This window comes from Crocodylus porosus, unplaced genomic scaffold (genome assembly GCF_001723895.1).
Source record: "Crocodylus porosus isolate Cpor-Errol unplaced genomic scaffold, CroPor_comp1, whole genome shotgun sequence".
NCBI classification, from domain to species: domain Eukaryota; kingdom Metazoa; phylum Chordata; order Crocodylia; family Crocodylidae; genus Crocodylus; species Crocodylus porosus.
The window spans coordinates 45,872,435-45,899,330 of NW_017728906.1; the positions used below are offsets into that span (position 1 = coordinate 45,872,435).

Below are 26,896 nucleotides of genomic sequence, written 5' to 3' on the forward strand. Positions count from 1 at the left end.
TTTAGAACTCTAGGGTAGAGATCATCCAGGCCGGCTGACTTGAATATGTCCAACCCCTCCAGAAGCTCTCTAACTAAATCCTCGCTAACCCGTGGCCCAGGTGTGCCTCCCCCGGGGCCCGAGGGGGGCCCAGCAGGGAGGTGGCTGTTCTGGTCCCTACTTAGGAAGACGGAGGATAGTATTTGTAAATACAAGTATTAATTCTACGGTATTTGTATACAAATACTATCCTGCTGCGGAATAGATCAGTTTACTCTGGCCTAATAGGGGCACATGTTGTGCAGACATTGAGAAGTTTAACGTGCAACTAATTAGTCAACTTAGCAGTAAGCATCTTGTCTAGACATACCCACTGTGTCCCTCTTTCTTTCCAGGAGAGCTCACACTGGGAAATCAGGATAAAATTTTCTGCTATTTCTCTGAATTCTTTTTGCTCATCTTCTGCCAGCCAAAGCTGCTAGGATAGGGCTACCTTTGACTTCACTGATACTGTTCTGTGAAATGTGACTTCACACCTCACAGCAGACCATAAAATCTGCTTGATTCTTTGTCTCGTGTTGGTATCCTCATCTCTGTTTCCTCATTGGTTTGTATGGCATTCTGTGTACTTTATCTACCTGCGCATATAAATTGCTTATATACTATTTGATCAGGTAATTGTAAAACTATAATTAATAGGGAAACAAAAAATATAAACAATGCAAAAATAAATTCAAAATCTATGAAATTCAAAGTGCCACCAATAGGAAATTGTTTAGGTTTAGAACACTGCTTAATAGGCTTGTGCAAATAGGGAACTATTCGATTTAGATTTGGCCGATTCGGATGCCAGAGATTCGATTTGGAGATCTGAATCGTTTTTCCAATTTGATTCAGCCAAATCGCTTCGGAAGATTCGGCGCCGATTTGGAGATTTTGCTATAGAGTATAATGGGGAATCAATGAAATATCTATAACTTTGTTATTTTTTGGCTGATTCAGAAGAAACTTGCAGGGATGGTAGCCTCTGCTGAGAGCATGACAAATGCCAAGTGTCAAGATGATAGGTGCAGGGGATTCTGGGAAACACCACCTCAAAGTTTTGAAAGCAAAACTCATGTCACGTGTACGTGTTAAGCCATAATGGAGTGAAAACTACAGGGGTGGTAGCTCTTGCTGAGATCACAAAGCCTGCCAAGTTTCAAGGAGATCAGTGCAGGGATGTTTGGGAAACTACACCTCAAACTGCTGACAAGCAAAACTTGTGACATGGTGACACTGTGTGTGTGTTAAGATACGGGGAGGGGTGAAAACTGCAGGGATGCTAGCTCCTCCTGGGTGCATCCAGACATGCAAACACGTGTGCTTGCAGCAGCTCAAATAGAAGCAGTGAAAATTTGAGCCACAGCTTCTGGTCCGCCGCTCCTGGAGTCCGGGCTGGTTTTTAAATCCGCCGGCTTTTCTTCCCACCTGCAAGGAGTGGGTGAATGCTCCGCCTCCCCGGGCTTCCGCCAGGCAGCTGCCACCACTCCTTCCACCCCTCTGGTCTCCACATTCCCCCGCCATGGTTCCCGGAGTTGCGGGCGCACGGCAGCCGCCAAACCCTCCACCCCACAGGTCTCAGATCTCCCCGGCCGCTGCTCCCGAAGGGGTGAGCAGGTGATCGGCACTGGGCTTTCTGATCCTGGGGTCCCGGGGTGTGCCGGCCCCTTGGCCCTCACACAGTTACCAAGCTACCTAGAATGAAACAAAAGTCTTTCCTCTCTCCTGTTGCCTAAGACAAGGTGTTCCAGCCAGCTACTGACTCCAAAAAACATGTATGTATCAATCAGGAATACTATTTCACTTCTTTATAGGAGACTCTCAGAACAGCCAGCACTACAATAAGAGACAGTGGATTAGACGTATTTTTGTATATCATTGAGAGTAATGTCCTATAACCTAGGCCACAGAATTGCATCCAGATTTTTCTGTATTTCATTCTATAGCTTGTATTTAACTAAAGTAAATCTTCTAGAAAGACATCCAGTCTTGATTTAAAGACTTCACAAGACAGAAAATGAACTATTTTGGCAGTTGTTAATCGTCATCACTTTTAAATGTGTATACTTCATTTTTTTACTTGAACTTTCAGCTACTGGTTCTTGACATGTCTTTCTCTGCTAGGTTTAAGAACTCTTTGGTACCTGGTATTCTCTCCCGGTGAGCCTATTTTGTACACAGTAATAAAACTAGCTGTTGATTTTCTTTTAATTAACTAAACAAATTAATCTCTTCACAAGCTAAAAAGGCATTTTGTCCTGTCCTCAAATGATACTTTGTGGTACGCTTGTCTATCCTTTTCACTTTGGAAAGGAGCTCTCCTCAGGAGGCTGGGAGACAGCAGGGGAATGAGCAGGTGGCTGGAGACAGCCCCAGAGGCATTCCCCTGCTGTCCCCAGCCCTCCTTCTGAGGCTGGAGACAAGCAAGGGAAGGAGCAGGGGCTGGAGACAGCAGGGGAATGTCCCCAGGTGCAGTCTCCAGCCTTCTGCTATCTCCCAAGGCTGGAGACAAGCAGGGGAACAAACAGGAGGCTAGAGACAGCCCTGGAGACATGCCCCTGCTGTCTCCAGCCTCGGGAGAGCAGGGGACAGCAGGGGCATGCCTCCGGGGCTGTCTTCAGCCCCTTACTCATTCCCCTGCTGTCTCCATCCTCCCGAGGTCCCCTCCCCCCTCCTCCAGCCCCACAACCCCCTGCTTACCTGGCAAAAGCTGGGTCCAGTTCCTGCAGCTTGCACTGCTGCCTGCCCAGCACGGGCAGGCAGCATACTTCAGAAGCAGGGAAAGGGACAATCATAGAGATGCTCTGACACTCTGCCAGAGCGTCTCTGGAGGACTGAGCCTCTGGTTTCCTCAGGGCATGGTCTGGGACTGTGCCCTGAACCATTTTTTCCCCCCAGGTTTTGGTCTAATTTTCTCTTCACGCTGCAAACTTGCAGCATGGAGAACATTTTTTCATTCCTGCATGTGCCTCTTGGTCCTCCTCAAAGGGGTTTGAGACAGGGTAAGAGGCACGTGCCCACTTATCTGGACGCACCTGCTGAGGCCACAAAGGAAGTTCCGAATCAGTTCGGAAAGCATAAAACTTCCAGCGATTCAGTTCGGATTCATAGATACAGCCTCTGAATCATCCAAATCCGAACTGTGAGCCGAAGCTTTGCTTAAGTTTATTTTAATGTATATATAATATTAACTTTGTATTTAGGTCTTTACAGAAGGTAAGACAAAAAAGGGCCATTACTTAAAGAGTTTATAATTGGGTAATTTCCAAAACACTTTCTTGAATAATGTTGAATTCCATGTTAAAATATATGGGCTTTATGCCAGCATTTTATATTGAATGTACTACTGCATCTAATCTCTCAGAACTCAAATTACTCTTAAGATTGATACCAGCTTTTCCATTGTTTTTGTTTTTTTTGTTTTTTTGGCAAACAGAAATCTGATGGTGAATATCACCAATGGGAAATTGTCGGAACATGAAATTATGACTATTGGGCGTTACTACAGTGTGCAAGATGAGGCTGAAATGGATGTCAACTTCCTTCTTGCAGTAGTTCAAGAACAGCTGAAGAAAAATACCTTTGAGAATTTTCGACAACTCTCTGCCACCTTTGTATACAATGACCGCAAAAAGTAAGTTTTCTATATCTGTTCCAAGCTAATAATTGACACACACAGCCTTTCTTTCTTAACTAGTTCACAGTTTGGAAAACATCCACTGGAAAGCCTTTTTCTCAGCAATTTACATTGGTGCATTCAGCAGCTTGAAATTTGGTCCCTGATATGAGCCTCTCAGCATTTGAGGATAGGTGGGAACAGAAAAGCAAATTTTTAATTTGCTTATGGATTTTTACTGTTCCTTCTATATGGAATTGCCTATGAAATAATTAAATTCCTGGCCAATTCACTGTGAAACAACTATTTTCCTCCTCCATTAAAAAATAAAGCATAGCACCCCTTCCCCCCCTGAGATTTGTAGTTAATTGAAAATTGCCACTTTTATATTGTTTTTTCTTTTTTGTTTTATGAGATAATGTGCTTAGTATTAAAATCTGTAAATATATTACCTCTATTAAACACCTCTATTGGCCTCATAGACCAGTACCTCTGTTAGACAGTGATAGGAAGCTGTGCGAAGTGTTGATGTTTTGGCTATTTAGTACAAGGGAGATTTTATGAAATCTGATTTTCATTTTCACCCTTAAGTTTCCACAAGCTTTATAGTATTTCCTTATTCACAAATTAATGTAACCAAAATATAAACTTTCTTTTCACGGGGAATCCGGGATTTTGTGAAGGGGGAAGAGCAGCAACAAGAGCTGCAGGAGTGGTGGCAGCCCCACACCCTGCTGGGCAGTACATGCTGTAGTAGCTGCAGCCAGGGACAGTTTTAAATTCCCCAATCAGATAAGAATCCATGCTATGGGGCACCTCTCCTACCCTCCTATTATTGCTTCCCCCACTTGTCACTGCCACAGTTCTTGCTGTCCCTGGCTAACCAAAGGGCAGGGGGAGCTCTAGAGCCAGTCCTTCCCCCTTCAACCAGGCTGTACAAGCAGTTCTTGACTTACGATGGTTTGAGATCTGATGATCCGCCGTTCTGATGTTTGTAAATTGACATCCGGGGTTTGAAGTTCTGACCCATGTTTCAACTTTATGATGCTGGATGCCAGAGACAGGTCTGTCAGTGGAAGGGGAAGGAGAAGAAAAGGGCCGTGGGGGAGCAGATCAGGGTCCCTGTGGTGAAGGAGGGGCTGGGGTAAGCACTACTGAGCCAGGGCTGCGCTGGGTTCCGCAACTGGGGGCTATGGGCAGCAGTAGAAGCTCTGACTCATCTGGCTGCTTACCTGGATGCCCCCACTGGGGAAAGGCAGATAGAGGCAGTGGCTGCAGGAGAACCTGTAGCTTGTCCGGCTGCTTCCCCAGCTGTCCCGACAGGGGCGAGGCAGGCAGAGCCAGGCGAATCTTGGGAGAAGTCGCAGCCACCTAGCTCTGCTTGCCTCTCCCTGGCGGAAGAGCCAGGGGAGCAGCCAGGTGGCCGCAGCTTCTCCCAAGGCTTGTCCATCTGCTCCCCCAGCTGCCCCCACTGGGGAGAAACAGGCAGAACTGGGTGGCTGTGGGAGAAGCCGCGAGTTGTCCGGCTGCTCATACCACTTGTCATGCAGTGAGGGGAACTTGTGAACTCAGATGGATTCGGGTGGGGCGGGCTGGAGTCAGGGCAGATCTGGGGGCACATGGCACCCCCCATGCCCTTCTGGACACATGGTTGGAGAAGCAGGGTGCTGCTCCTCTGAGAGCCATCTGAGGGGCAGCTCCTTTAAGAAGCTCCTTGGACACTTTCTTTAAGAAAGCAGACAAGACTCCAGAAAAAACTTGCAGCCAAGACTACTGAGAAGACTCCAGCCAAGAACCCTTCAAAAAGTCCAGCAAAGTCACTTCAAAGAAGTCCTGCCAAATAAATGTTTGCTATTTACAATATAAATACATAAATACATATAGACAAGTAATATAGCTACAATTATTTATTTTATATAGTTGATTGAGTACTGTACAAAGTTCTGGGTTATTTTTGGTGAAAACAGGGTATCAGGCCTTGGTTCAGGAACCAATCCCCCATTTATTACATTGTTTCCTATGGGGAAATTGTTTCCGAATTAAAACGTTTTGACTTAAGACGTGTTTTTCAGGAACTGATTGTGTCATAAGTCTAAGGACTGTCCACATAGGGAACCAAGCTCAGCCTGAAGTAGCAGCAGTGGCAAACAGGAGGCAGGGGGAGAAGGGGAGAGGAGAGAAATGGAAGAGAGGGGAGGTGCTGCAGAACATGGAGGGGAAGGGAGGAGGAAATTCCTATCTGTTTCTGGGGTTTAAAGAAGTCCCTGGCTATACTCCCACAGCATGGTCTGAAAGGGGGATGTGAGCATGCCACTGCATCCCACTCTGGGTCTTCCCTGTCTTTACCTGATTGTTAAATAGGTGGCTACAATGACAGAGGAGTTAAGACATATCATTTTGTCTCCAGAAACTTGAGTTTAAGCTGAACTCCTAGGCACAAACCAAAGGTTGCCCATCTTAAGCCAGACATGCATGGGTACCTGGTTGTTTGGACTATAGTCAAAGATGTCTGAACATGGTGCTAGTTGCATCTTTCTTGTGTAGCACTGGCTACAGAAACTGGTATGCTTTAATCACGCTAGGCCAAGGGTGGGCAAAATATGACCCATAGGCTGGATCTAGCCTGTGCGGCAGGTCTTTGTCCAGTCCACGGTGGGTTCCTCGGTCCCCTGGCCCAGGCACAGTTGAACTATGGCACGTCCTGCCACCTTCTGGGCATGTAGTGGGGCCAGAGTAACTTTCTAGGCAGCTCAGGTGGCAGTCAACTTCTTCTGGATGCTGCCACCACCAGCAGCCCCACCCCTATGCCCCAGCCAGAAGAAGCCACTGCCACCCACATTACCTAGAAAGGCAGTCTAGCCGTGGAGCTGCCCCAGCTATGCTGCATGCCCAGGGGCAGCAGGATGTGCCATGGGCAGGCAGCATGGGGTGGGCTGGGTCAGGGCTATGCCCAGGTTCTGGCTGATCCGCTCTGGCAGGGGTGAGTCCAGAGTGGGTGCAGGGCACGCTGGGGCTGCACGCTGCTGGCAGTGGTAGGGAGGCTCTGCAGGGCACACAGGCTCTGGACTGCTGAAGGGTGGGGGATTACTGGCTCGGGGGGCATGCACAGGGGCTCTCATGCACACTCCACTATACCCACAAACCCTGCCCCGCAAACCCCACAACCACACCGTCCCCCACACACAATCACATACCCACACACACCGTACCCACCCACACCCTTCCCCACAAACCTCACATGTACCCCCCCACACACCCACATGCTTCTGGGGGGAGCCCCACTCACTGCTACATTCACATACCCCACCAAGTGCACACCCACACCCCCCACACCTTACATTTACCTCCTAAACCCCCCCAACCATCCTTCCCCTCCATACATGCCACAAACACGATACCCACCCACACCCCCCATACCCATCTACCCACATACATACCCACCCCTCCATACCCCCTCACTCCTCCATGCTCTCTTACAATATACAAGAGTAAGACTTTCTTTGGAGCTATTCTGGAATCACCTCCATATACACCACAGAAACACACACAAATCAGGACAAAAATATTTTTTAAATAAAATTAAAATATGCTATTGTCAGTATTTGATTTTTAGTACACAAATTGTTTCTTTTTTTTCCATTTCCAAGATGGCAAACCCCCTTCCCAAAAGAAGTCCTTCTGGGGGCAGAGGGAGGGACTTCTGGGGGCAAAGGTCAGGGGTCGGGGTAGGACTTCCGATCCCAATATGGTGACGGTGGGGTAGGGCACCTGCCAAGTGGTGAGGTTACCCATGTCACCCTTGACAGGTCTTCAAAACTCATTAAGCAGCCCTCCAGCTGAAATAATTGCGTGCCCCTGTGCTAGGCAAATGGAGTGCTAGGCCCAGAAGGACCTTTCCTCCTGACTTTTGATATACAGCGATAGAGATGGAAAGTATTAAAAGCACTTTTTCATGTCTCTGTATTTGTGTGTAGATGTGGATTACTGCCCCATTACGAATGCAGAACAATTTGCAAGTCCTTCAGATTGCCAGTGGCTGATGATCTTCTGAGAGCTTTACTGACCATGTAAGTCACAGCCAGATAAAATGGCATGTGTGTGATTAAATCACTTGCTTCATAGTATAATGTGAATTCAGTGATACATGAGTATTTAACATAAAATATATGTTTCCTAAGAATTTGATCTGTTTATACAATTTTGCATGTGCTGAAGTAATGATTCCTCTCTATGTGCAAGTTTTGGTTCTCATAGGCAACTATCTTTGTTATGAGTTTTACAGTATGGTCCCTGGTTGCTTCTTTTTGCCTAGAGAAAATTAAGAGAATTATTTTGGGGATATAGAGAATTCTTCTTATCATTTAAATCACAGTAGTGGTTCTTATTTCTTGTTGGTATTAGATGCTTTCAGGCTTGCATGGCTAGATTTTAGCAGGAGTTTCAATACATGCTGCAAGATTTATTATTCATGTAATGTATAATGTTTCTTTTCAAATAGGAAGTGGAAACCAGTTTGACAAAGGTGAAACAAAGTTTAACTGTATTCAAATATTTCTTGCCCACACCCTAGTCCTCTATCCTTCACTGAGTTTACAGGACATTGTTTGGGGGAAGAAACCTTTTAAGTCAGTCTTTATTGGCAAGACTGCTGTAAGAAACCTAAGGCGCTATAACCATCCCTGTGGCCCTGTTCCTCTATGGTCCACAAACATTCAGGGAGTTTCCAGTGGTAGCCAGATGGATGATTTTGGTAATTGCTGGCCATTTATCACTTCTGACAGTTGGGTCACAAGCAGTGATCAAAATACATGCAATAAGAAGAGGGGTAAAATTAAGCTTTTCTTCATATAATAACTAATATTGATGAAAAGCAGGTAAGTTTTGACCTAGCCTTGTGTTTTAGAGCTATATTTGTTGTTTTATCATGGAAAGCCTTGAGAAAATGCAGGCATTTAAAAAATCACCCATATCCTTTAATTGATGATGAGATGATGATGATTAAAATTATACACAAATTTAGAAGATAAGGGCAGACACTTAATATCAAATAGAAGATTATTTCAACCTAAAAGTCTTTCTTATGTGATAAGAAGCTGTCTCATAACTAAAGTTATTCGCTCACAAATATTTATTGAACTGAAAGATCTTGATGTACTCTTACATTCCAGATAAGAGGAAAGTATTTAAATGCTTAAAAGCTTGTACAGTTATTATAAGAGTTTTGTTTAATAAGGATTTGACCTTTGTTTAATTGAGGTACATAGTCAGAAAGAGATGTCCTTCACTGGATTTAATAGGAATTAATTTCCATTTTATGGAGAACCCTTGGATTATAGGAGTGCTTGGAAGAGATTTAATATCTATGGTTTCACATTTCACATGGAGGATGGAATACCATGAAACATCTAAACATCTAATGAAAAACAGTCTCACTTCCGGTGAGGTCCACAGTTCAGTCTGAAGCAAAACTTCTTATCTCTTCATACAAGTCACTTCACCTAACTTTTGTGATGAGGAAGAATTTGATTTTGTTTCTACTGATACTTAATCCAAAGCAATCATTAGAGATTTCTGCCATGAATTTCTGAATGCATTAAATATATCGAGGAGGAAAATCATGCAATACAAAGTGTTGGAATAGCTCCAGGAAAACTGGAACTATAGCTAATGCATTAGCTGGACTCCCTTCAGCTATAAAGTGGTCCTTGGCCATATGATTGAATAAAAGTTGTATAATTTGAAACTATATATACACATATCTTATGTGTATATCTTTCCTGAGGTTAAGCACAAAATAACTTTCTCACAGTACTTAACAATTTTACTTTTCCATTTAAAAAGTAATACCCTTAAAATATTTATCATATAACATGTATATATCATGTTATATGTCCATGACATGGGGAGTAAAGACATTGGGTAAAATCCTGGCACCATGGAAGTAGGGATGTGAATTACTAAACAATTAACCATTTAACCAGTAAGTGCAGTGATAACCTGTTAGCTTACTGGTTATCCTTTAGCTTGGGGCTGGTGTAGTCTGGCAGGGAAGTGGGGAAGGGAAGCCATGTGGTGCTCCCGCAGAAATCAGAAGGCAGCAGGGTAGGCTGGAAGGAGCGAGGAAGAGAAGAGGGGGAGTGGAAAGGGGCAAATGGAACTAGTACCCATAGCATAAGAGGAAAATAGCCAGCAGCCTAATGACTCATTAGTCAAGCAATTAACTGCCCATTTACAGGTGGTCCCTCCCTCCCAGTGCAGGGCTTCACCTGGGCTGTGTTGTCTGCCTGGGCTTGCCTCCTCTCCCCCTGTCCTCACTCAAAGGGCTCTGGGAGCCAAAAGTGGCTCTCAGCAGCAGCTGTGCCCCAACCTGCTGTGTTATCCATTACTTGTTTAACAAGTATAATTAGAGGAGACTAAACAAATATTTTTAAAACAATGTTTACATTCTACATGGAAGTAGATAATTTCCCTATTGGCTTCAGTAGGCCCATGTTTTTAACTATGATTTCTGTCCTGAGAAGCATCCAGTTGAAGCAAAGAGAGAGAATCTTAGCTAATGCTATGAAGTTGCAGAGAAATGAAAGTGCATGAGGAAATCCTCAGTGTGTCTGGCTGGTACAAGTGTTTGTTTGTTTTTAATCATACTGCAAAGGTAGATTATTTTAGCCATTATGTATTAAGAGATGTAGAAAATAAGCATTTTGTTTCTGCCAGCAATGCAAAGCATTTGTTATAGCGTTTTTTTAATTTATGCAAACATTGCAAAACCAACTATAGTTTGTTCAATAAACAAAGGCAATTAAAGTGCTTTAACCACAAAATATAGCATTTTTAAATGATTGAATTCTTCTGCTTAAATTATTTATTTGCTGAGTACCTAAAAGTGTCCTAAGCGGTGATTGAAAAGGTCCATTCCCTACACTCTAAATGGAAAACTGGCAGATGAGAAAAAAGGAAGAAGGAAGTGGCTAGAGGGAATGAAGATAAAGTTCACAAATAGAAAATCATGAGTTAGTTTATTTATACTGCACACGTTTCATAGGTTTCTGAAAAAATGTGTTGTTGTTATGCTAATTAATCTTTATGCGTATATCTTGTTGGTTCCTTGGCCTTACTTGGTTGTGTTGGAGCTGGAGGCTTGGGAGTTCTGACTTAAGCCTTTGTCTCTCAGAAATGTCCTCATTTTGCTTGGGTTCTGTGGGCCAAATTTACACATGTAAGCACAGTATTCCAAGTACAAATTTGGACTTCTCTTTTCATATAAAGCATTGTTTTCAAGATATTGTTAAATAGCTGTCTAAACCTGCATTGAATAGTCTAACTTTTGGCATCCCAGTTTGAAAATTTCAGATGTAGTTAATGGAATGACTTAAAGTGTATTCCTAGTTGCTCATTTGTTTGCCCAGCCAGCTACACAGGCTTATAAGACTTCAGTGGGTATCCTCCAGTGACTCCATTGGGCATTGGATTGTATCTATATGGTGAAATGGAAATGGACTAGTGTTAGGTTTAAATAATTGAATTATTTCCCTTGGGTGGGTGTGTATGTGTGTTTGAATATATTATACATATAACTGTTAACTTGTACAACTTGAGTGTTTATGCTTTGGATTACATTTTCACTTTCCACAGGCCAGCAAAGACAAAGCTAGATACTGAGGACATACAAATGTTAAAACTTCCTATTTTAGGAAGTTGTAAAATGTGAATATAGTGTTAGACTGTAATTGTTTTCCCAAAGGATTTGTATTCACCCTAAGTTGTTACATTAACAATTCTGTTAAATGGAATATGCAATTCAAATTGCATATGACCCATACTTCTCAGTAATGCATATGCAACCCAAGTGTAATGTTAGTCAACCTCTCTGGTGAGTATGTGTTTTGCTTCTTCAGTAAAAAAAAAAAAAAAAAAAGTAGGCGGGAGAGGCTGAATAATAGCTTCCTCAGATGTTGCATATAGTCTTCAAAAGCAGACACCTTATTGAAATGGTATTTTGGATGTTTGGGCCAACGCTCAGAAGAAATGAAATGATAATATGACACATTTCCAGTGCAGTATCTCAAGTTTCTTATCAATTTTCATCTGATATGAAGAGTGGCAGCCATGTTGTTGGTCTGGCTTAAGTCCAGTCTACTTGATACTGTTGCTTATTTCTAAGTTCTCTTTTTATTGCTACCAGAATATTTTAGTTTTATCTTATCTTTACTTATCAGAGGTTTGTGCCCTAGGCAAAATCCTGGCAGAGGGGTAGGGGATGTCAGTTTACCTGTCCTTGGGACACAAAGCTCTGCTTCTGCTGCCACAGTATATCTGCCCACTCTTGGCTCTTGCTGCTTAGTGTCTGTGCACCTGGCTGCTGCTACAGCAGGGTCAGCAGGCTGCTGCCAGTGCTGCAGAGTGGACTTCCCAAGTTGTCAGTCTAGTGCCCCCTCTAAATTGGTACCTACCTACCTAGGGCTAATGTTCCACTCACCCAACCCTAATTACACTAGTATTACTAGTGTTCAGTCCCCCTTTTGTTTAATAAGATTTAGTGAATTTTACTTTCAGTATTGCATTTATTTTGGCAGTTTTTCATTACTATTTGTGTAGCTTGGCTAAGATACCTGAATGGTTTATTTTTTACCAAAAAATCCTTACTAGCTTCATGAGTGTCAAGACTATGCTTTTATACCATCTTGTTTGTTGAATAAGCATAAGCTATTTTCCCGAAAGAATTATTCATTGGGAAGGCATCATCTCACTTCCCCAACACATGCTGAGTCCTGATGTGCTCTTCACAGCAGACAATTGAAGGCAATGAGTAAAGAATTTATTAAGAGTTGGAGGGCAGAAAGCATTATGGTCTTGTTGAGCAAGGAATTTAGACATGTGATGAACTTTCAAGCACTTGAATAGTCCCACTGGAGTCAATATAACTACTTAGATGCCTGATGCACTTGCGTTTAAGTGCCTTGCTGAATTGGGACCTTTGTCTGATGCTGCATCACTCAAAGCAATGGATGGAGGATGGGACCCTATGTATCTGATCCCATGAGGTTTATCAGCTGAAACCACCACTTCTAAGTGCATTTTTCATGCCATAGGCAAATGGCAGGTCTTAGATCTCAGTTTGTAGGACATATACGTCCATAGAATAGGATATCGTGTTGACTAAACAGCAAGAAGGTACTTAACGTATGAAATCTGGAGTAGCACTGTAAAACAGATACTAAACTACAAGAGCTGTGATTTTTTTTGCCTGATCAAGTATATGCAAAGAAATGTTTGGGGAATGCAAAAGTACCCATCTGTTAGAAAAGCAGTCACTAAGTGGGTATTCATAGCATTTTGAATGGGTGCTTCGTTTCATGAAGGGATTATAAAATAAAGTAACAAAATAAACCAGAGCATCTGTATTTAATTAAAAAAAAATACTTGCATCCATTGAATCAACCTATGTATAAATATTCTACTTCTAGGTTTGAAGACAGCAAGGAGCAAGTAGATTATAAGAAGTTGGTGGATGGGCTGAATTGGAGAGAGAATCCAATTACTGGTTTCCAGACAATAAGGATTCCTCCAAAGGTAAAGTTATTACAGTTAAAACAAAAATGAACAGTAGAAAAAATGCCATATGAATGCTTACCTTGACAACGTTCAGCTAGTACTTATGACCATCACTGATTTGCCCAACAAAGAATAACTGAAGCTCGATCTTTGTAGATCTTGACTATATGTTTTGAACAATTTGCTTCTGCAGAAAACCAGTGCAGGGCAGGGAAAATCCTACAATCCTTTTGTGCACAGTGGTGGATGTTGCATTATTTAAGGTTTTCTGGAGAAAGATAAGAGAAGGGAAATGGGAGTGTTCCTTACTGCATATGGGTGTAACTACTGACCCTCACACTTTTTGCTGCACAGAACTTATATTCAGAGGCCAAAAGAATTATGCACTCTCCAAACCCCACGAAACTGCAGAACAGAACAACAGTTTTCTGTTGCGCTCTGGAAATTAGCCCATAATGCCCCAGTTCCTTGGAAGACGCATAGTGGGAGTAGCATTGAGAAATCAACTTATCTGTCTCTGTCAGCCTAATTCTTGGGATAATAAAAATGCCATTTCAACAAACCACAGAGATGAATCTGACCTTGCTGTCTCATGCTGGTGCTATAGTGGAACATTTTAGAATAGAATTGTGCATATTCCAATTAAATTCATTTAAAAATGTCATACCAAATAAATCCAAGACCTCTTAGCCCACACAGAGCATTACTCTTTTGACCTAATCCTTGCCTGCTGTTTCAATTCAGTCTCTTCTGTTTTTGCTAATCTAGGAAGCATATTGTTAGCTGCATTTTCAGTTCAGCAGCTGATAATTTTCATCGGTGGTCTGCAAGTGCTGTGTGGTCAACCTCACTTTCATATTACTTGGCTTTACTGCTAGCTGTCTTATGCAGTATAAACCACATAAACTCGTGCTGCTCAATAGCTATGTTTTGCTTGGTGGAATTCTCATGAACTTCTTAATTTGGAAGAAAATTCTTGCCAGTATATGTATGAACAGGGTTCTGCACATATTGTATACAGCCTCCCCATTGTACCAGATGTGTGTTTTGTGTTTCTATGGTGGTGCTTTTCAAACACTGTTAATAGGGATTTACCACCACAGACGGATACTGCCACAATCTGTGTTCTGGTAGCTCTGTGAAACCTAAAAGGGTAATAATAAGCACCTGTGATGTGTAAACAAAGAGATATGTGCAGTCTGTATGTCCCAGTGTACTTCAGTCAAAGAGGATGAACCACATACAGAGTGAGGGTAAGAAAAGCAGACAAGTGTAGGCATGCATGCTGCAAGAGTTAGCATCATGTTTCTTGGTTTTTTTTCCCCAGATCTCCGTTGGCTTTTATGGCCTATCTGCCCCTCCATTTAGTCATTAAGTACTGACTAATTTCTTGTGGGTGATATGGCAGAAGTGGAGCCAAATGAGAAGGCAAGGCAGTGTGCATGGTTTGTAGGTCTAATAAGGAAGTCAGTAGCTGTACTTATGCTTGTTGCTTGCCTCACTATCAGACAGAAATGTCTATAGGCAACAAGGCAGTAACAATAGTTGAGGTAAAAAATCTGCCAAAGTATAGGTGGTCTGCTGATCTAGTGTGGTTAAAGCATGTAGGTTTCAAGAGGCTAAATGGAGTGACATGGCTGACATTATGTCCAGCTGCCTTCAGTTCCCCAGGCTGAATGACCAAGTAGCCATTCACAGATGCATCAACTGAGAACAGCTTAGGTGCAAGTCCAGAGTGAGTTTCAACCTTAAATCTCTAAATATGTAGCAACATGTCTTAACCATTTGGCTGCTATATCCCAGAAGAAATGAAGGTGATTGTAAAGCAAGTAGATCAAGATTGGCCTCCGTAGTGGAGCAAAGGCAGTGATCACCTTAATGAAATACATAGGAGAGCTGCTGTAGGAACTCACTTTCAAAAGGTGAGCTTGGGAACAAAAATTCAGAAGCTGGCTGGACAATAAGAACCAAGGTCCGAACACAGATACTGACTCTAGCTCCTATAATCTGCCTGATTCCTGCTAATCTTTCTTCACAGATGAGAATAACCCTCTTCCATTTTGAAAGGTTTTGATCTTCCAATGTTGTTTGCTAGCTACTCCTAGGAATATCTGTCTTCTCCAGTTTCACAGCCCTGCAGACAAAATGTTTTTAGTCCTTGCTGCTTTTTCCTCAGACATGAAGAAGAATGCATTGCTTCACTGTTACCAGACAGAAGAAGCATCAGGGAGTCTATCCCAACCATATTGCCTCTAACGTACTTCCTAGACCATTTGTTAACCCCTTTGGAAATTTCAAATAGAGGTTCCAGACCCCTTTGAATTCTAAGTGTGGGTAGACATAGACATAGTGTGGGTAGATATTGACCTAGTGACTACAGGTTGAAAACCATTGTCCTAGACCATCAACAAGACAACAATACTCCAACATTATTATGTAGAGTTATCCCAAAAATTTATAACAAATATGTTAGGGGGCTATGAATTGTGTTAATAAACTGTGTCTAAATTGAACAATGTCCACATAGCTATAATAAACAGTACTGAAGATATTGTAGATGTATTGTAGATACTGTAGATTTTTAATGAAAGATCCATAAGAAACAGGAAAGACCAACTGAAGCAGGGAATTTAAAACCTTCTATTAAATCATTAAACTTTACAATCAAATATTTATTCCAGCAGTGACTTAACATCCATTTTGAGGAATATTTCTAAAATGTTAGATGATTATATTTGACAAAGCAAAATTTCAGTGACTGAGTCTTCGGAGTTCTGATCTTGCAGCTTACATTTTTTCTTCCTTCTGTCTATCCTGTTAAAGATGACAAGGCCTTAGTCTAAGTCTCTTTTAGTTTCAAAGTAAGTCTTAACACCTATGGATATGTCTGATGCTTGCTCTGACACATGCTAATTAGCATGCGTCAGAGCAGACTCAGTCGATTAATCAGCACACTCCAGCAGCCTTAGCATCTCACATATTCAGCATCCCTGCACTTGAAAATAGCAGTGAGGTCCTTTAACTAAAGTTCATCAAACAAAGTTTAGTTAAAGCACTCCTACCATGACGTTGCAGCACAGCACACTAAATACACGAGATGCTGTGGGTGCTTTAATTAGAGTGGCTCCTAAGAGCTGCTGTAATTAAAGTGCTTCCATCTCCTCCTTTCCCCACAGCATGTGTAAAGATGACCCTAGCCACCCTATAAGCTTTTAAATCAAAAGTATCAATTAAAGAAAAATAGTACAATCCTTTTTTCTTTTAATTTTTCCTTTTTTGCAAAGTAAAGGTGATAGACTTTTTAAAGATTCTGCAGCATTAATCAATGTGTATATACAGTAGCAATTGCTTTAAACATTTCTGTTTTCTTCACAGGTGATGTTTGCGTGTTAGGAAAGCAACTCGCTAAACACTGCTTTGTAAAATTCTAATTATTTTTGTTTTCAGTATGCAGTTCTTAGCTTTTCTTCTTCTTTTTTATCAATTTTAGTATGAAGATGACTGGAGTGGACAGCCACAATCCCTTCCAGTGAAAAGGATCAAATACTTACCCCTAATAGAGGATATGTTTGGCACTGAAGAATAGCTAGTTTATGCAAGTCATTTCTTCTGGATTCGTGTTGCAATGTCATGAAGCTTACTCGAACAGATACTGAAAACTTTCCTTAAAAAATAAAGAATCACAGCTATAGATGACATTGAATTATATTTTTTATTCCAGTGTAGATGTATAGTTTATATTTTTTAGCTCTTTTAAAATCTAAAGTCCTGTTCTATAGGTGTGTGTGCATGCTTAAACTACATATATCCATTAAAATGATTTTCATGTTTGGTTGTATGTAGAATGTACAAGTACTAACAAATCTTACAATGTTAATGAATTGTAGCAACTTCTGACTTGCTCCAAACCATCCAACAAGAAGATTTTTATGATGATTACTGGTAATGTCATGTCACAGTACTTTGGCACAACAATTATGTTAATTTTTTCTTGCTTTGCGCTTACTTTGTATCACTTTCTCCATCATCCTTTACTGCTTCTGAAGTGTTTATGTCAGAGGCAGTTAGTTTATTCAGGAAATAATAGCAGGGTTGGTTATACTACAGCATAAAATTCTTCTGGTATCAGAGATAATTATAGCCTACAAGTATAGAAATAAATCTCTTACACGCATGGTACAAAGCTCTCAGATCTTAATTTTTGCTGTATGTGTGGCCCAAATTAATAGATTCACAAAAAAAAGAGCTGATGGTTTCAATCTAGGCTTAGTCCTCGCTCTAAGGTAACATTTTCCCTATTGAAACTAGTTGATGTTATGCCTGTTGTTCAAGTGTAATGATTGAAAGAGTTCATGTGAATATTCTGCATGTAGATAACACTGAAAAAGTGTAAAACCTTATTTAGACATCCATTCTCATCAAGAGTTGGGAAGCTGAGGGAGAGAGGTGAAGTATTATGTTGTGTGTATGAATAGAAACAGTCATTAATGGTCATTAGCCTGAAATGGTCTTCCAGGATTTTGAAGCCATTACTCCTTGTTTTCTCCAAGTGTGCCCTGGTGAACAGGTGTTCACCGAGCTATATCAGGGGAATACTTCATGGGCTCAGTGAACACCTGTTCACCAGGGCACCCTTGGGGAAAACCAGGAGTAATGGCGACAAGCTCCTGGAAGACCGTTTTGGGCTTAACACTAGAAAGAACTTCTTCACTGTCAGGGTGCCCAGACTGTGGAATAAGCTCCCTTCAGAGGTGGTGCAATCACCTACCCTGGAAATCTTCAAAAGGAGACTGAATGGTCACCTCACTAGGGTCACCTGACTCCAGTTGTCTTTCCTGACCCAATGATCTTGCCAACTCCCTTCCAGCCCCTTACAATCTATGAATATGTAGATAAAATCTGGCAAGTAAATAAAGTACTTTTTCTGTTTTAGTTATGTCCTTATCTTTCCCACTGCCTTAGAAACTGCGGTAAAAACTTGTGCTCCTCAGCCTAAAAAATGGAAAGTTTAAAAATAATATTCAGAAAAATATTATTACAGGAACTTCTGAGGTCAAGTCCAGGCTCTTCTATTCATGCACTGTGGTGCCTTCAGCATAATACTTCACCTCTCTCCCTTAGCTTCCCAACTCTTCATGAGAATGGGTGTCTAAATATGGTTTTAAATTTTAAACTCTGTATGTACTGTGAATATAAGAATCGTACAAAAGTTTATTTCAGCAAAGTAAAACCTGTTGCCGTTTTGGAGCTCACATTTGTAGTTATAACTATCATGGATCTATATTTCTATCATAGTTCTATCAAAGATAGTTTTAATATGAAATAAAAAATACAGAATTTAGTAGTAGAACTGTTCTATCTACTAACTAATAGAACTCAGAGTAGATGGAATGATCTACTAGTAAGTAGTTCTAATAGTTTAAACTGTTTATTTTAACCAAGTTTCTGATATTTTGGTTTTCAATATTAATCTTGCTGTAGCAGGGCACTAAGATGTGCCTGTTCCTTAAGGCTGAAGAAGCCTGGCCAGGGGGCTCAGCAGGCTAAGCAGAGCTCCCCAGCTGTGCTATCTAGGTGCTACATGACTACAGGAAGACTTCCAGGTACCTAGATAGGAGTATGTTACTCTGAGTAGATGTTTGTTATCTTAAAGGGGCATAGCACTGTTGTTATTGTTAGTATTTAAGTTATAGCCTAGGGGCTTGTGTTTGTGTTCATATTTACCCCGGAGGATTGGGATAAGGTTAAAAGGGGAGGTTTGGAGGCCTCAGTGCTTGGAGAGAGAGGACATATGATTTGGTAGAGCCCAGTGCCAGACACAGTGAGCCCAGAGTGCTAGGGGGTACAGCCAGAAGCGCGCAGTAAGCCCAGGGCACCCAAGAGGGGGGTGCAGGTACAGAGGCACAGCAAGCCCAGAGCGCCTGAGAGGCGGGGTGCAGAAAGCCAGTCAATAGAGAACTCGGTGTCTGCTGGTTGCTGAAAGACAGGAGCCAGAGGGCTAAATGTCAGGGGCACATAGAGTTGACTACAGTAGTAACACCTGCAAGGCATGGGACACATGTAGGGTAGGTCGGAGTGTGTATGCATTGCCTGGTATAGCTGAGCTCACGAAGGGCAGCTTCCTGCCTAATGAACAACTTAATTACTAACAAGGCATGGCAGGTGAGATAGGCAGGTGGACTGCCCAAGACAGGTGGGTAGGCTGACACAGAGGTTGGCCTCAGAGCGGCCCCCTGTCACACTTGCATTACCATATGTTAACATATTAAACATAGATTCAATTCCATAATGCAGGTGTTTTAGACCTGGGAATGCCTCTTTACTTGTCTGACAAGATCTCTTTATAGAGCTCTAATTACTGAGAAGAGATTTTGGTTATCTGAAGAAGTGTTTTTGGCTGTAAAAATGACAGTCATGTCTGCTGCTACTCAGAAGGATGTCTGTAGTGACATGAAAGTGACGGTCTGCCTCCATCCAGGGTCAAAAATAAAGAGACAATAATTTTAGAAAAGCCCTCCATGTCATAGATGAGGACATACTGGTGTTTGATCTAAAATAAAGGAAGCCAGCTTTTTTCCTGGGAAAGAAATAGGAATTTTTAAAAAGATAAAAAAAATGTGGTTCATGATAAACCTCGCTGTCTCTCTCTCTCCACATTGCTGACAAGATGCCTGAATGATAAAACTTCTTCCCAGTTCAAAGTTTCTTTTCTAACAGGACCAAATCAATTCTTGATGTCTTTATAAATGGATGTAATTGTATAAGTAGATTTTCAGTTTGTTGCCTTCAATTCACAAAAATTGTATTTAATTTTGTATCGACTGTCCAACAGCACAGAACTTCTACAAAAGATTGATTGTAAATCCATGTTAGAGGCAGAGATTCACATGTATTTTGTTTCTCATTTACATACACGATGGAATCTTTGTGTTGTCAAAGAATTAATATTGAGATTATAATGGATTTAATAATTTAACTGCACATGATTCTGGTCACTCCTGCTCAAGAAAGATGAGTTCAAACTGAAATAGGAGCAGAGAAAGGTTCTTCATTCCCCTGATCTTCCTCAGAGCCTATCATAAGAGAGCAGACTAAATGAGGTTGGCTTTCTTACTCCAACAAAACTAAGGCTGAGAGGGGATATGATTGTTCCCTATAAATACAGATGGGAGAGGGTGGGGTGATTGGGGGGAGGGGGAACCAATAAACACCAGGAAAAGACGAGAGTTAAGATAAATTACCTTGTTAGCACAAGAACAAATGGATATAAACTGATCAAAAATAAATTTAAGCTGGAAATTAGAAGAAGGTTGCTAGCTATCAGAGCAGTGAAGTTCTAGAACAACATTGCAACAGGAGTGGTAACAACCTAGGAGCCGGCCAACAACCTAGCTGGTGTTAAGGTGGAGCTTGTTCAGTATCACAAGGAATTATATTGATGTGGCTGCTTGTGACAGGAGTTTACTGGAGTTAATAACCCAGGAGGTAAGGAGGCTTGCTTTTTGTTAGAAGGAAAGGTAGAGAACTATCAGATTTTAGCCTTGAATATTCTGTAATACTGCCTTACCTGAATTATCTCCTCACTTCCATGTCTGCCATCTTCCTTCCTCTCATGTAGGTGGCCCCTAAGAACCACAGAAGGATCTACTACGAGCAGTGCATAATAAGTTCAGGTATGGTTTTAATTCCTTGCAATGTGTCTGGCAAGCTGTGTGTGGCCACATAGCACTTTTTACTAGGGCTTCTTTTTACAGATGCCAGTGCTTCCAAAATAGAAGACTCCTCCTTATTGTTTTTATAATGTGGTTTAAAGCCAAGGGACCATTTCTGCCTCTCTTCTAGTTTTTCCACTAGCTCCTTCTCTCTCTCTCTCCACATTGCTGACAAGATGCCTGAATGCAAGTGAGATAACAACACCATGTTTCGAAATGCCACAACATTAAAGCAGGTATTGCATAACATGGCAAACAGTCGCTGGAGTCACCACTGATCTTAACTATCTCAGTAGTGGAGTGCCATCTTGTCCCACTTCACAAATATTTTTTCTATGTAGCAGGAGCTAAAAGACATAGACTAAGGTTTTGGGTCCCCATCTCTTTACTGGAGGTAGTAATGTACCCAATATTAACTTTCTCTTGTTTAGTCCATTACCTGAGAATAGGAAATCTGCTTCTTCAGTACAGCTGTTTTAGCCAAACAGTTTGCCCTAAAAAAAGTAAGAAACAAGTGTAGGTAATACAAAGCTTAGCTGCCACTCCTCACAGATCCCTTTTACCCACCTACATGTCCCAATTAAAGTTATTTGAACCTGTCACAAGTAGATGAAATGTACCCCGGTATGATAGACCCAGGCACCTATAAGCAATGTTGTGATGAATTGCCATGAAAGACTAAATTTCCTCATCATACAGCATTTTTCCATGTCTTCTCATAGGAGCTGGTCACATCTTATGCCATAGAGGCCTCCAAAATTAACTTTTAGACCCAGTGGCTTTCTGTGCCTCTTCACTCTGTAATATTTCACTCTGTAGTCCAAAAGACAATTCAGCGTTCCACATGGCAAACTTCCCATGGAGGATCTGCAAAGAACTTCCTATAACAATGTCCGACGTTTTAGAAGTGTGACTCAACGATAGTCGGCTAGGAATGTCCCACATATCACCGATGGCAACCTGCTGGTTTATTGTTGTTCAGACATAACCATGTGTTTCCATGGTTCCTGATGAGGAATTATAGATCCATTAGAAAAACTAGACAGGTATTTCTGATATACATTATAAACAAATGAATCAAACATACTTCATTGCCTTTCAGTCTAACTGCCTGTTTTCTTTTCCCTCCCCTCTTCCTAGAATACTTTTACAAGGAGAACTAGCAATAATGAAAAGCAGAGAAGTCAGATCAAATTCAGCTATTTATCTGAAACATAGTGTAATCTGCTGGCATTCATTAGGATAGAAATATCCTTTACCAACAAAAAATCAAGATGTCTTCAGTGGTAGTTTAAAATAATTTCTCCTTTAAAACTAAAGGTACCCTGGACTCACAATATAAGTAGGATACAATAGCTCATTGAAGTTAATGGAAAGATTTCTGTTGTCTTTAATGGGCTCTGTATCAGGCCCTGGTTGTAGTTTTGGCTGAAATTCTGGCTCATTTAATGTCAATGGAAAAACTCCTGTTGACTTTAAATAAGCCAGGGCTTCTCCAATTTGTGCTGCTCTTTTAGGGCATGTGTAGATGAAACAGGGGCCCAAAATTGAAGCGGTGGGTTTTCAAAAACACCGTTTCAGTTTAGGGCGAAGTAAACCCCTGCATCATGTACACCTATGTCTTACCTGCCTCTTTGGTGGCGGGGAGGGGAGGGCAAGCTGCTGGTGAGTGGGGCAGCTCCTGGGTGCAGGAGGGTGGAGGATGGGGCAGGTGCTTCCCCCAGGTGGCACCCATCTGCAGGCACCTGGCTTGGGTGGTCCTGGGGGGCACCACAGCCATGGAGGGAAGGACCGGGTCTCCATGCATCTCAGTCAGTCAGGCTCCAGGGATGGGAGGAAAAAAAGAAGATCAGGCTTGACTGTTTTTTTTTTTTTTGTTTTTTTTTTCCCCCCCCCGTTTGGTGGAGCCTGCCTTCCCAGGCTGCTGCCAGGCTGCCTGCACGAGCTGCCTGCACAGCCCCTGAGCCGCTCGGAGCCCAGTGCTTCACTCTGTGGGTGTGGGGCAGTAAACTAAAACTCCTTGGAGGTATTTTAGTTTGCTGTGCCCGAAAGTCATTTAAGGCACGTTACACCACTGAATGTGCTACCACAGCTGGAATTAATGTGCAATACGCCGCCAATGTGTGCAAACTTCAACACTCTTAAAGCAGTGCAAAAACATTTAACCCACTTTAAAGTGTCATGCAGTGTCGTGCGCACACACCCCTTGTTTCGTCTACACATCCCCTTGGGCCCCAGTTTGGCAAACATTTAAGCATGTGCTTAAACCCACTGCTATTGTGCAAGTCTTGTGGAAGTCCATTGGAATTGGTGCACTAGCTTAAATGCTTTGCTGTACAGGGGCAGACTGCTGAATTGAGGCCCTAATCAATTCAGCCATTGTAATATATTGGAAGGTAGAAGAGAGACAGGGTAATATAGATAGGTGTGCTTGTGTACATGCATATATGCTACATGTCATGAGTTATTATTGTAGATTTTCACAATATAAACCAAAAATTAGCAATTAAATTCCCATCATGGGCTCATGCTGGTAATTGTGATAAATTGTTATTCTGTAACTGCACTAAGCCTTTCTTTTAACTAACCCAAATACTGAAGTACTTGTATAATTTAGAGATAATATCCCCATTAGTAGAGTTTATGACTCAATAAACAGCTCCCACAAGTTAATAAATGTCAAAGCGATAAACACCGAGACTATTAATGCAATAGAATTTCTGTGCCTCCCTCTCTTGTTGGTGGTCTAGATACAGCAAAGGGAAATGCTATCTGAGGAAAAACATTTATTCTGGCTATATAAATATAAATCCATTGTCTCAAAATCCATCTGGAAGTCTCCCCATCTCCCTCTGTCCCAGGTGGTCTGGCAACAGTGCTGCATTCTGCTTTTGTCTGTAAGCAATTGAAAAAAAAACTTGCTTTTTAAAATAAAAGCTCTGGTGGCATCTTCACCTTCCCATTTTCTTCTGAGGAAAGGGGGAACAAAAATCCCCTCAACAATCATTATTCAACCATGTTTATTGAGGGGGGAAAAAGGCATCACGAGTGCCTAGATTTTTACATCTCTTTAACCTTTTGGCTGCCAGGGTTTTTCTTCTTTGGCAGTTGAATGAATTCTATGGAAGTAAGTCTGTGGGTGTCAGGGCAGCCTAAAGGTTAATACAGGCAAAGCTTTTGTAGTGTGAACTCCTTTTGAGGTGTGATTAATGAAGTCCTTTGCAAACAAAAGCATCCCTTTTCTTTACCTAAAGCAACACATGCATTGAAGTACATTTTGTATTATGCCGGGACTCAATTCTATTATGGAATCAGTTGTCCAGTGAGCCCACTATACCTGTGCTATTTGTGATACGTATTTGTTCACATTCCTCCGAAGGTTTCTTTGGTTAATTAATTTCTGCATTAAAAAGCAGAAAGTACATCATGGATTGATTTCTCCCCACCCCCTCTCCCAACACACAAGTTGTTCTTAGCGTAAAACACCTGTTTGCATTTTTGTTACCATCATGTCTTCTATTTTTTGTCACTTGTTGTTGGTTTCTGACCAAGATCATCTCTCAAGTGGTTACTGAGACTCATGTGTCTGGCCTCTGTTCTGTTTCATGTGTTTGACCCTTGATCTGTTGCATTTGTGACCTTTCCTCTTTCAAGGGGGTTTGGCCTGTAGCCTTCAAAAAAGCTAGTTCTCACAAAAAGCAGAACCTCCACAGATATCAACAACTAACATTTTTTTTTCTGTGGAAAGTGTGATTAGCAGTAAGCAAATTCATTCTCTGTTGGATTTAGATCTGTTTTAATTTAGCTAGCCTTTCTAGTTTGCTTTGGGGTTTTAAGTTGGTTTTAAGTTTCAAAAATATTTGTATCAAACAGTGATGTTATCCCTAGGGAAGCATGCAAATGTATTTCAGCACTTTCCACATGGAATGTTTGCTCACTTTAAGGCTTCTCAGCAGGTTCAGAGATTCACCATTTGATTCCACCAAACAAAATGCGCAAAGTGAACAAAACCCGCTGAGGCAAGATCAGTTGTTCTGTTTTAGAAAAATAAGCAACCCTGTGTTTTAATGGAGTAAAATTCCATAAACGAGGCAATCCTACTAGTCAATAAGGAGGGCTGATTAAGCATGATTGAGGTCAGGGGCAGTCTTACCACTGATTTAAACAGGAACAGAACTTGGCTTTCATTTAGCATACGTGGAAATTCCTTGTGTGTGAAAGAGTGGGCACAAATCATGGACCTATATATGACCTAAAAATGGATTGGGTCACCAATGAAAGTTCATTAATGAGAAGATGTCATAAGCAGCCTCATTAAGGCAATACTGATTAAGTAAAAGCTGAATTGCTGTACAGTAGACAGCACTCTTTAACTGCTGTATACATAGGATGCTGAGTGGCATAAGGCATATCAAGCCCCCTCCACCTGTAACTGGGCAAGGTCTGTATGTTGGTGTGTGCCACATGGTCCACGATGTGTAAAGCTGTAAGTTAACAGAAACAGGACTGGCATACAGGGAACTCATAGAAGGATAGATGAATGTTTGAATCAACCTCCAGTATAAAGATAATTGATGACTGCAATTAGTTTGTTATTTTCAAATATTTCTTACTCTTTGCATTCTGGTAGGATGTCTCATGAATTGCAGAGAACTCTGGTCTCATGTTTAGGCATTTTTAACCCAGTGTAACACTTAGGAACTTCTCCAAACTGCCTTGAAATTGGTAGAGAGACTCCTATGACTTAGCAGGCTTTGCACCAAACCTTTATTTCATACTGGTAGCTACTCAAGTGAGGTTTATGGTAACTTCCAGGACCTGCTCTTTAAATTGTGGAGTGCTTTTTGGGAGATGATCAGAACCCTCGGTTACCACTGAATTCACTAAGAGTGGGCCCAGTGGCATGAAGGTCCAGCCCTTCAGTGTGGAGTGGTCCTAGCTTCTCAGTATTTCTTTTTTGTTCTGTCATTTATAAACACAATGACGCAAACACAACTTTACTTTCCTAAACAGTGCATCTTACCTAAATTAGGGTAGTTTTGTCTGCTTCTTTCTGCAGTGTATTTTTATGATAGTTTGAGAATATCCTGGAAAGCCTCCTGGCTAAGCTTCTTTCTGCAAGTGGGGTCTGTAACTAATAAAAGGATAAAGAGTGAGAATACTCTCTAACCTGCATGACATTAACAGTCAAGTCTCTAGCATGTAGTTCTCGGTGGATGACACCGTCCTCTCAACATCCCTGTCATTTATGACTTCAATTTCCATTTTATCTTTACATGACTATTACATTGCTCAGACATTGAGGATCACCCCGTACCAAATGTTTGCATGTTTTAGCAGACAAAAATGACTTGGAGCACAATATATTATTTTTTAAATGAAAGATTGCTACCTCATTCTATATTTGCAATGTTGGCCTGGTAAGAGCTAAGGCAGTGATTCTGAACCAGGATGCCATGGCACCCTGGGTGCCTTGAGATCCTTTCAAGGGTGCTGCACTAAGTTAGCACCATTAGGTGTGCAAACACTATTCACAAGATGAACCCAGAGTTTTCACATAGGAATCCACAGTATTAAACACATACTAACCTGCTGTGGTATTTCTGGGCTCTTTGCAATAGAAGATTTTTTCTGTATTATTTTTCTGTATTCAGAAAAAGAGAAACCTAAGAGCTGGCATTTTCTGAGGGGTGCCTTGAATCTATTGAAGGGTGTCTCTGGTCTAAGTAGGCCGAGAACCACTGTTTGAAGGATACCAGTTGGCCATCTTGCTGGAGGTAGACTTCAGTGTGTTTTCATAAGCAGAGAATGAAAGCCAAGTTTAAATTATGTGTGTAGTTTAAAGGACATTGTACAATGCATGTCTTTTTTTTTTTTTTTTGGACCTACATTTTATAATGTATTTAACTCTGTAGCACCAATAAGTCAATTACTGCAGCAACACAAATGGATTTATACTTGAAACACTGTAGTATTCGTTCTCTCGGCATCCCTG

At 41.5% G+C, this 26,896-nt stretch overlaps 1 protein-coding gene across 4 annotated transcripts in view; it reads left to right on the plus strand.

Moving 5' to 3' along the window:
- The window catches only part of EFHC2 (EF-hand domain containing 2), an 89,836-nt gene extending 72,468 nt beyond the window's left edge, over positions 1 to 17,368 (plus strand). For all 4 annotated transcript variants that reach the window (XM_019529058.1, XM_019529059.1, XM_019529061.1 and 1 more), the window contains 4 exons: positions 3,458 to 3,655; positions 7,612 to 7,704; positions 13,102 to 13,207; positions 16,680 to 17,368. In XM_019529058.1, coding sequence (XP_019384603.1) covers positions 3,458 to 3,655; positions 7,612 to 7,704; positions 13,102 to 13,207; positions 16,680 to 16,775 — 493 coding nt within the window. In that variant the 3' untranslated portion in view covers positions 16,776 to 17,368. The remainder of the gene's footprint in view (positions 1 to 3,457; positions 3,656 to 7,611; positions 7,705 to 13,101; positions 13,208 to 16,679) is intronic.
- The last annotated feature ends 9,528 nt before the right edge of the window (positions 17,369 to 26,896 follow it).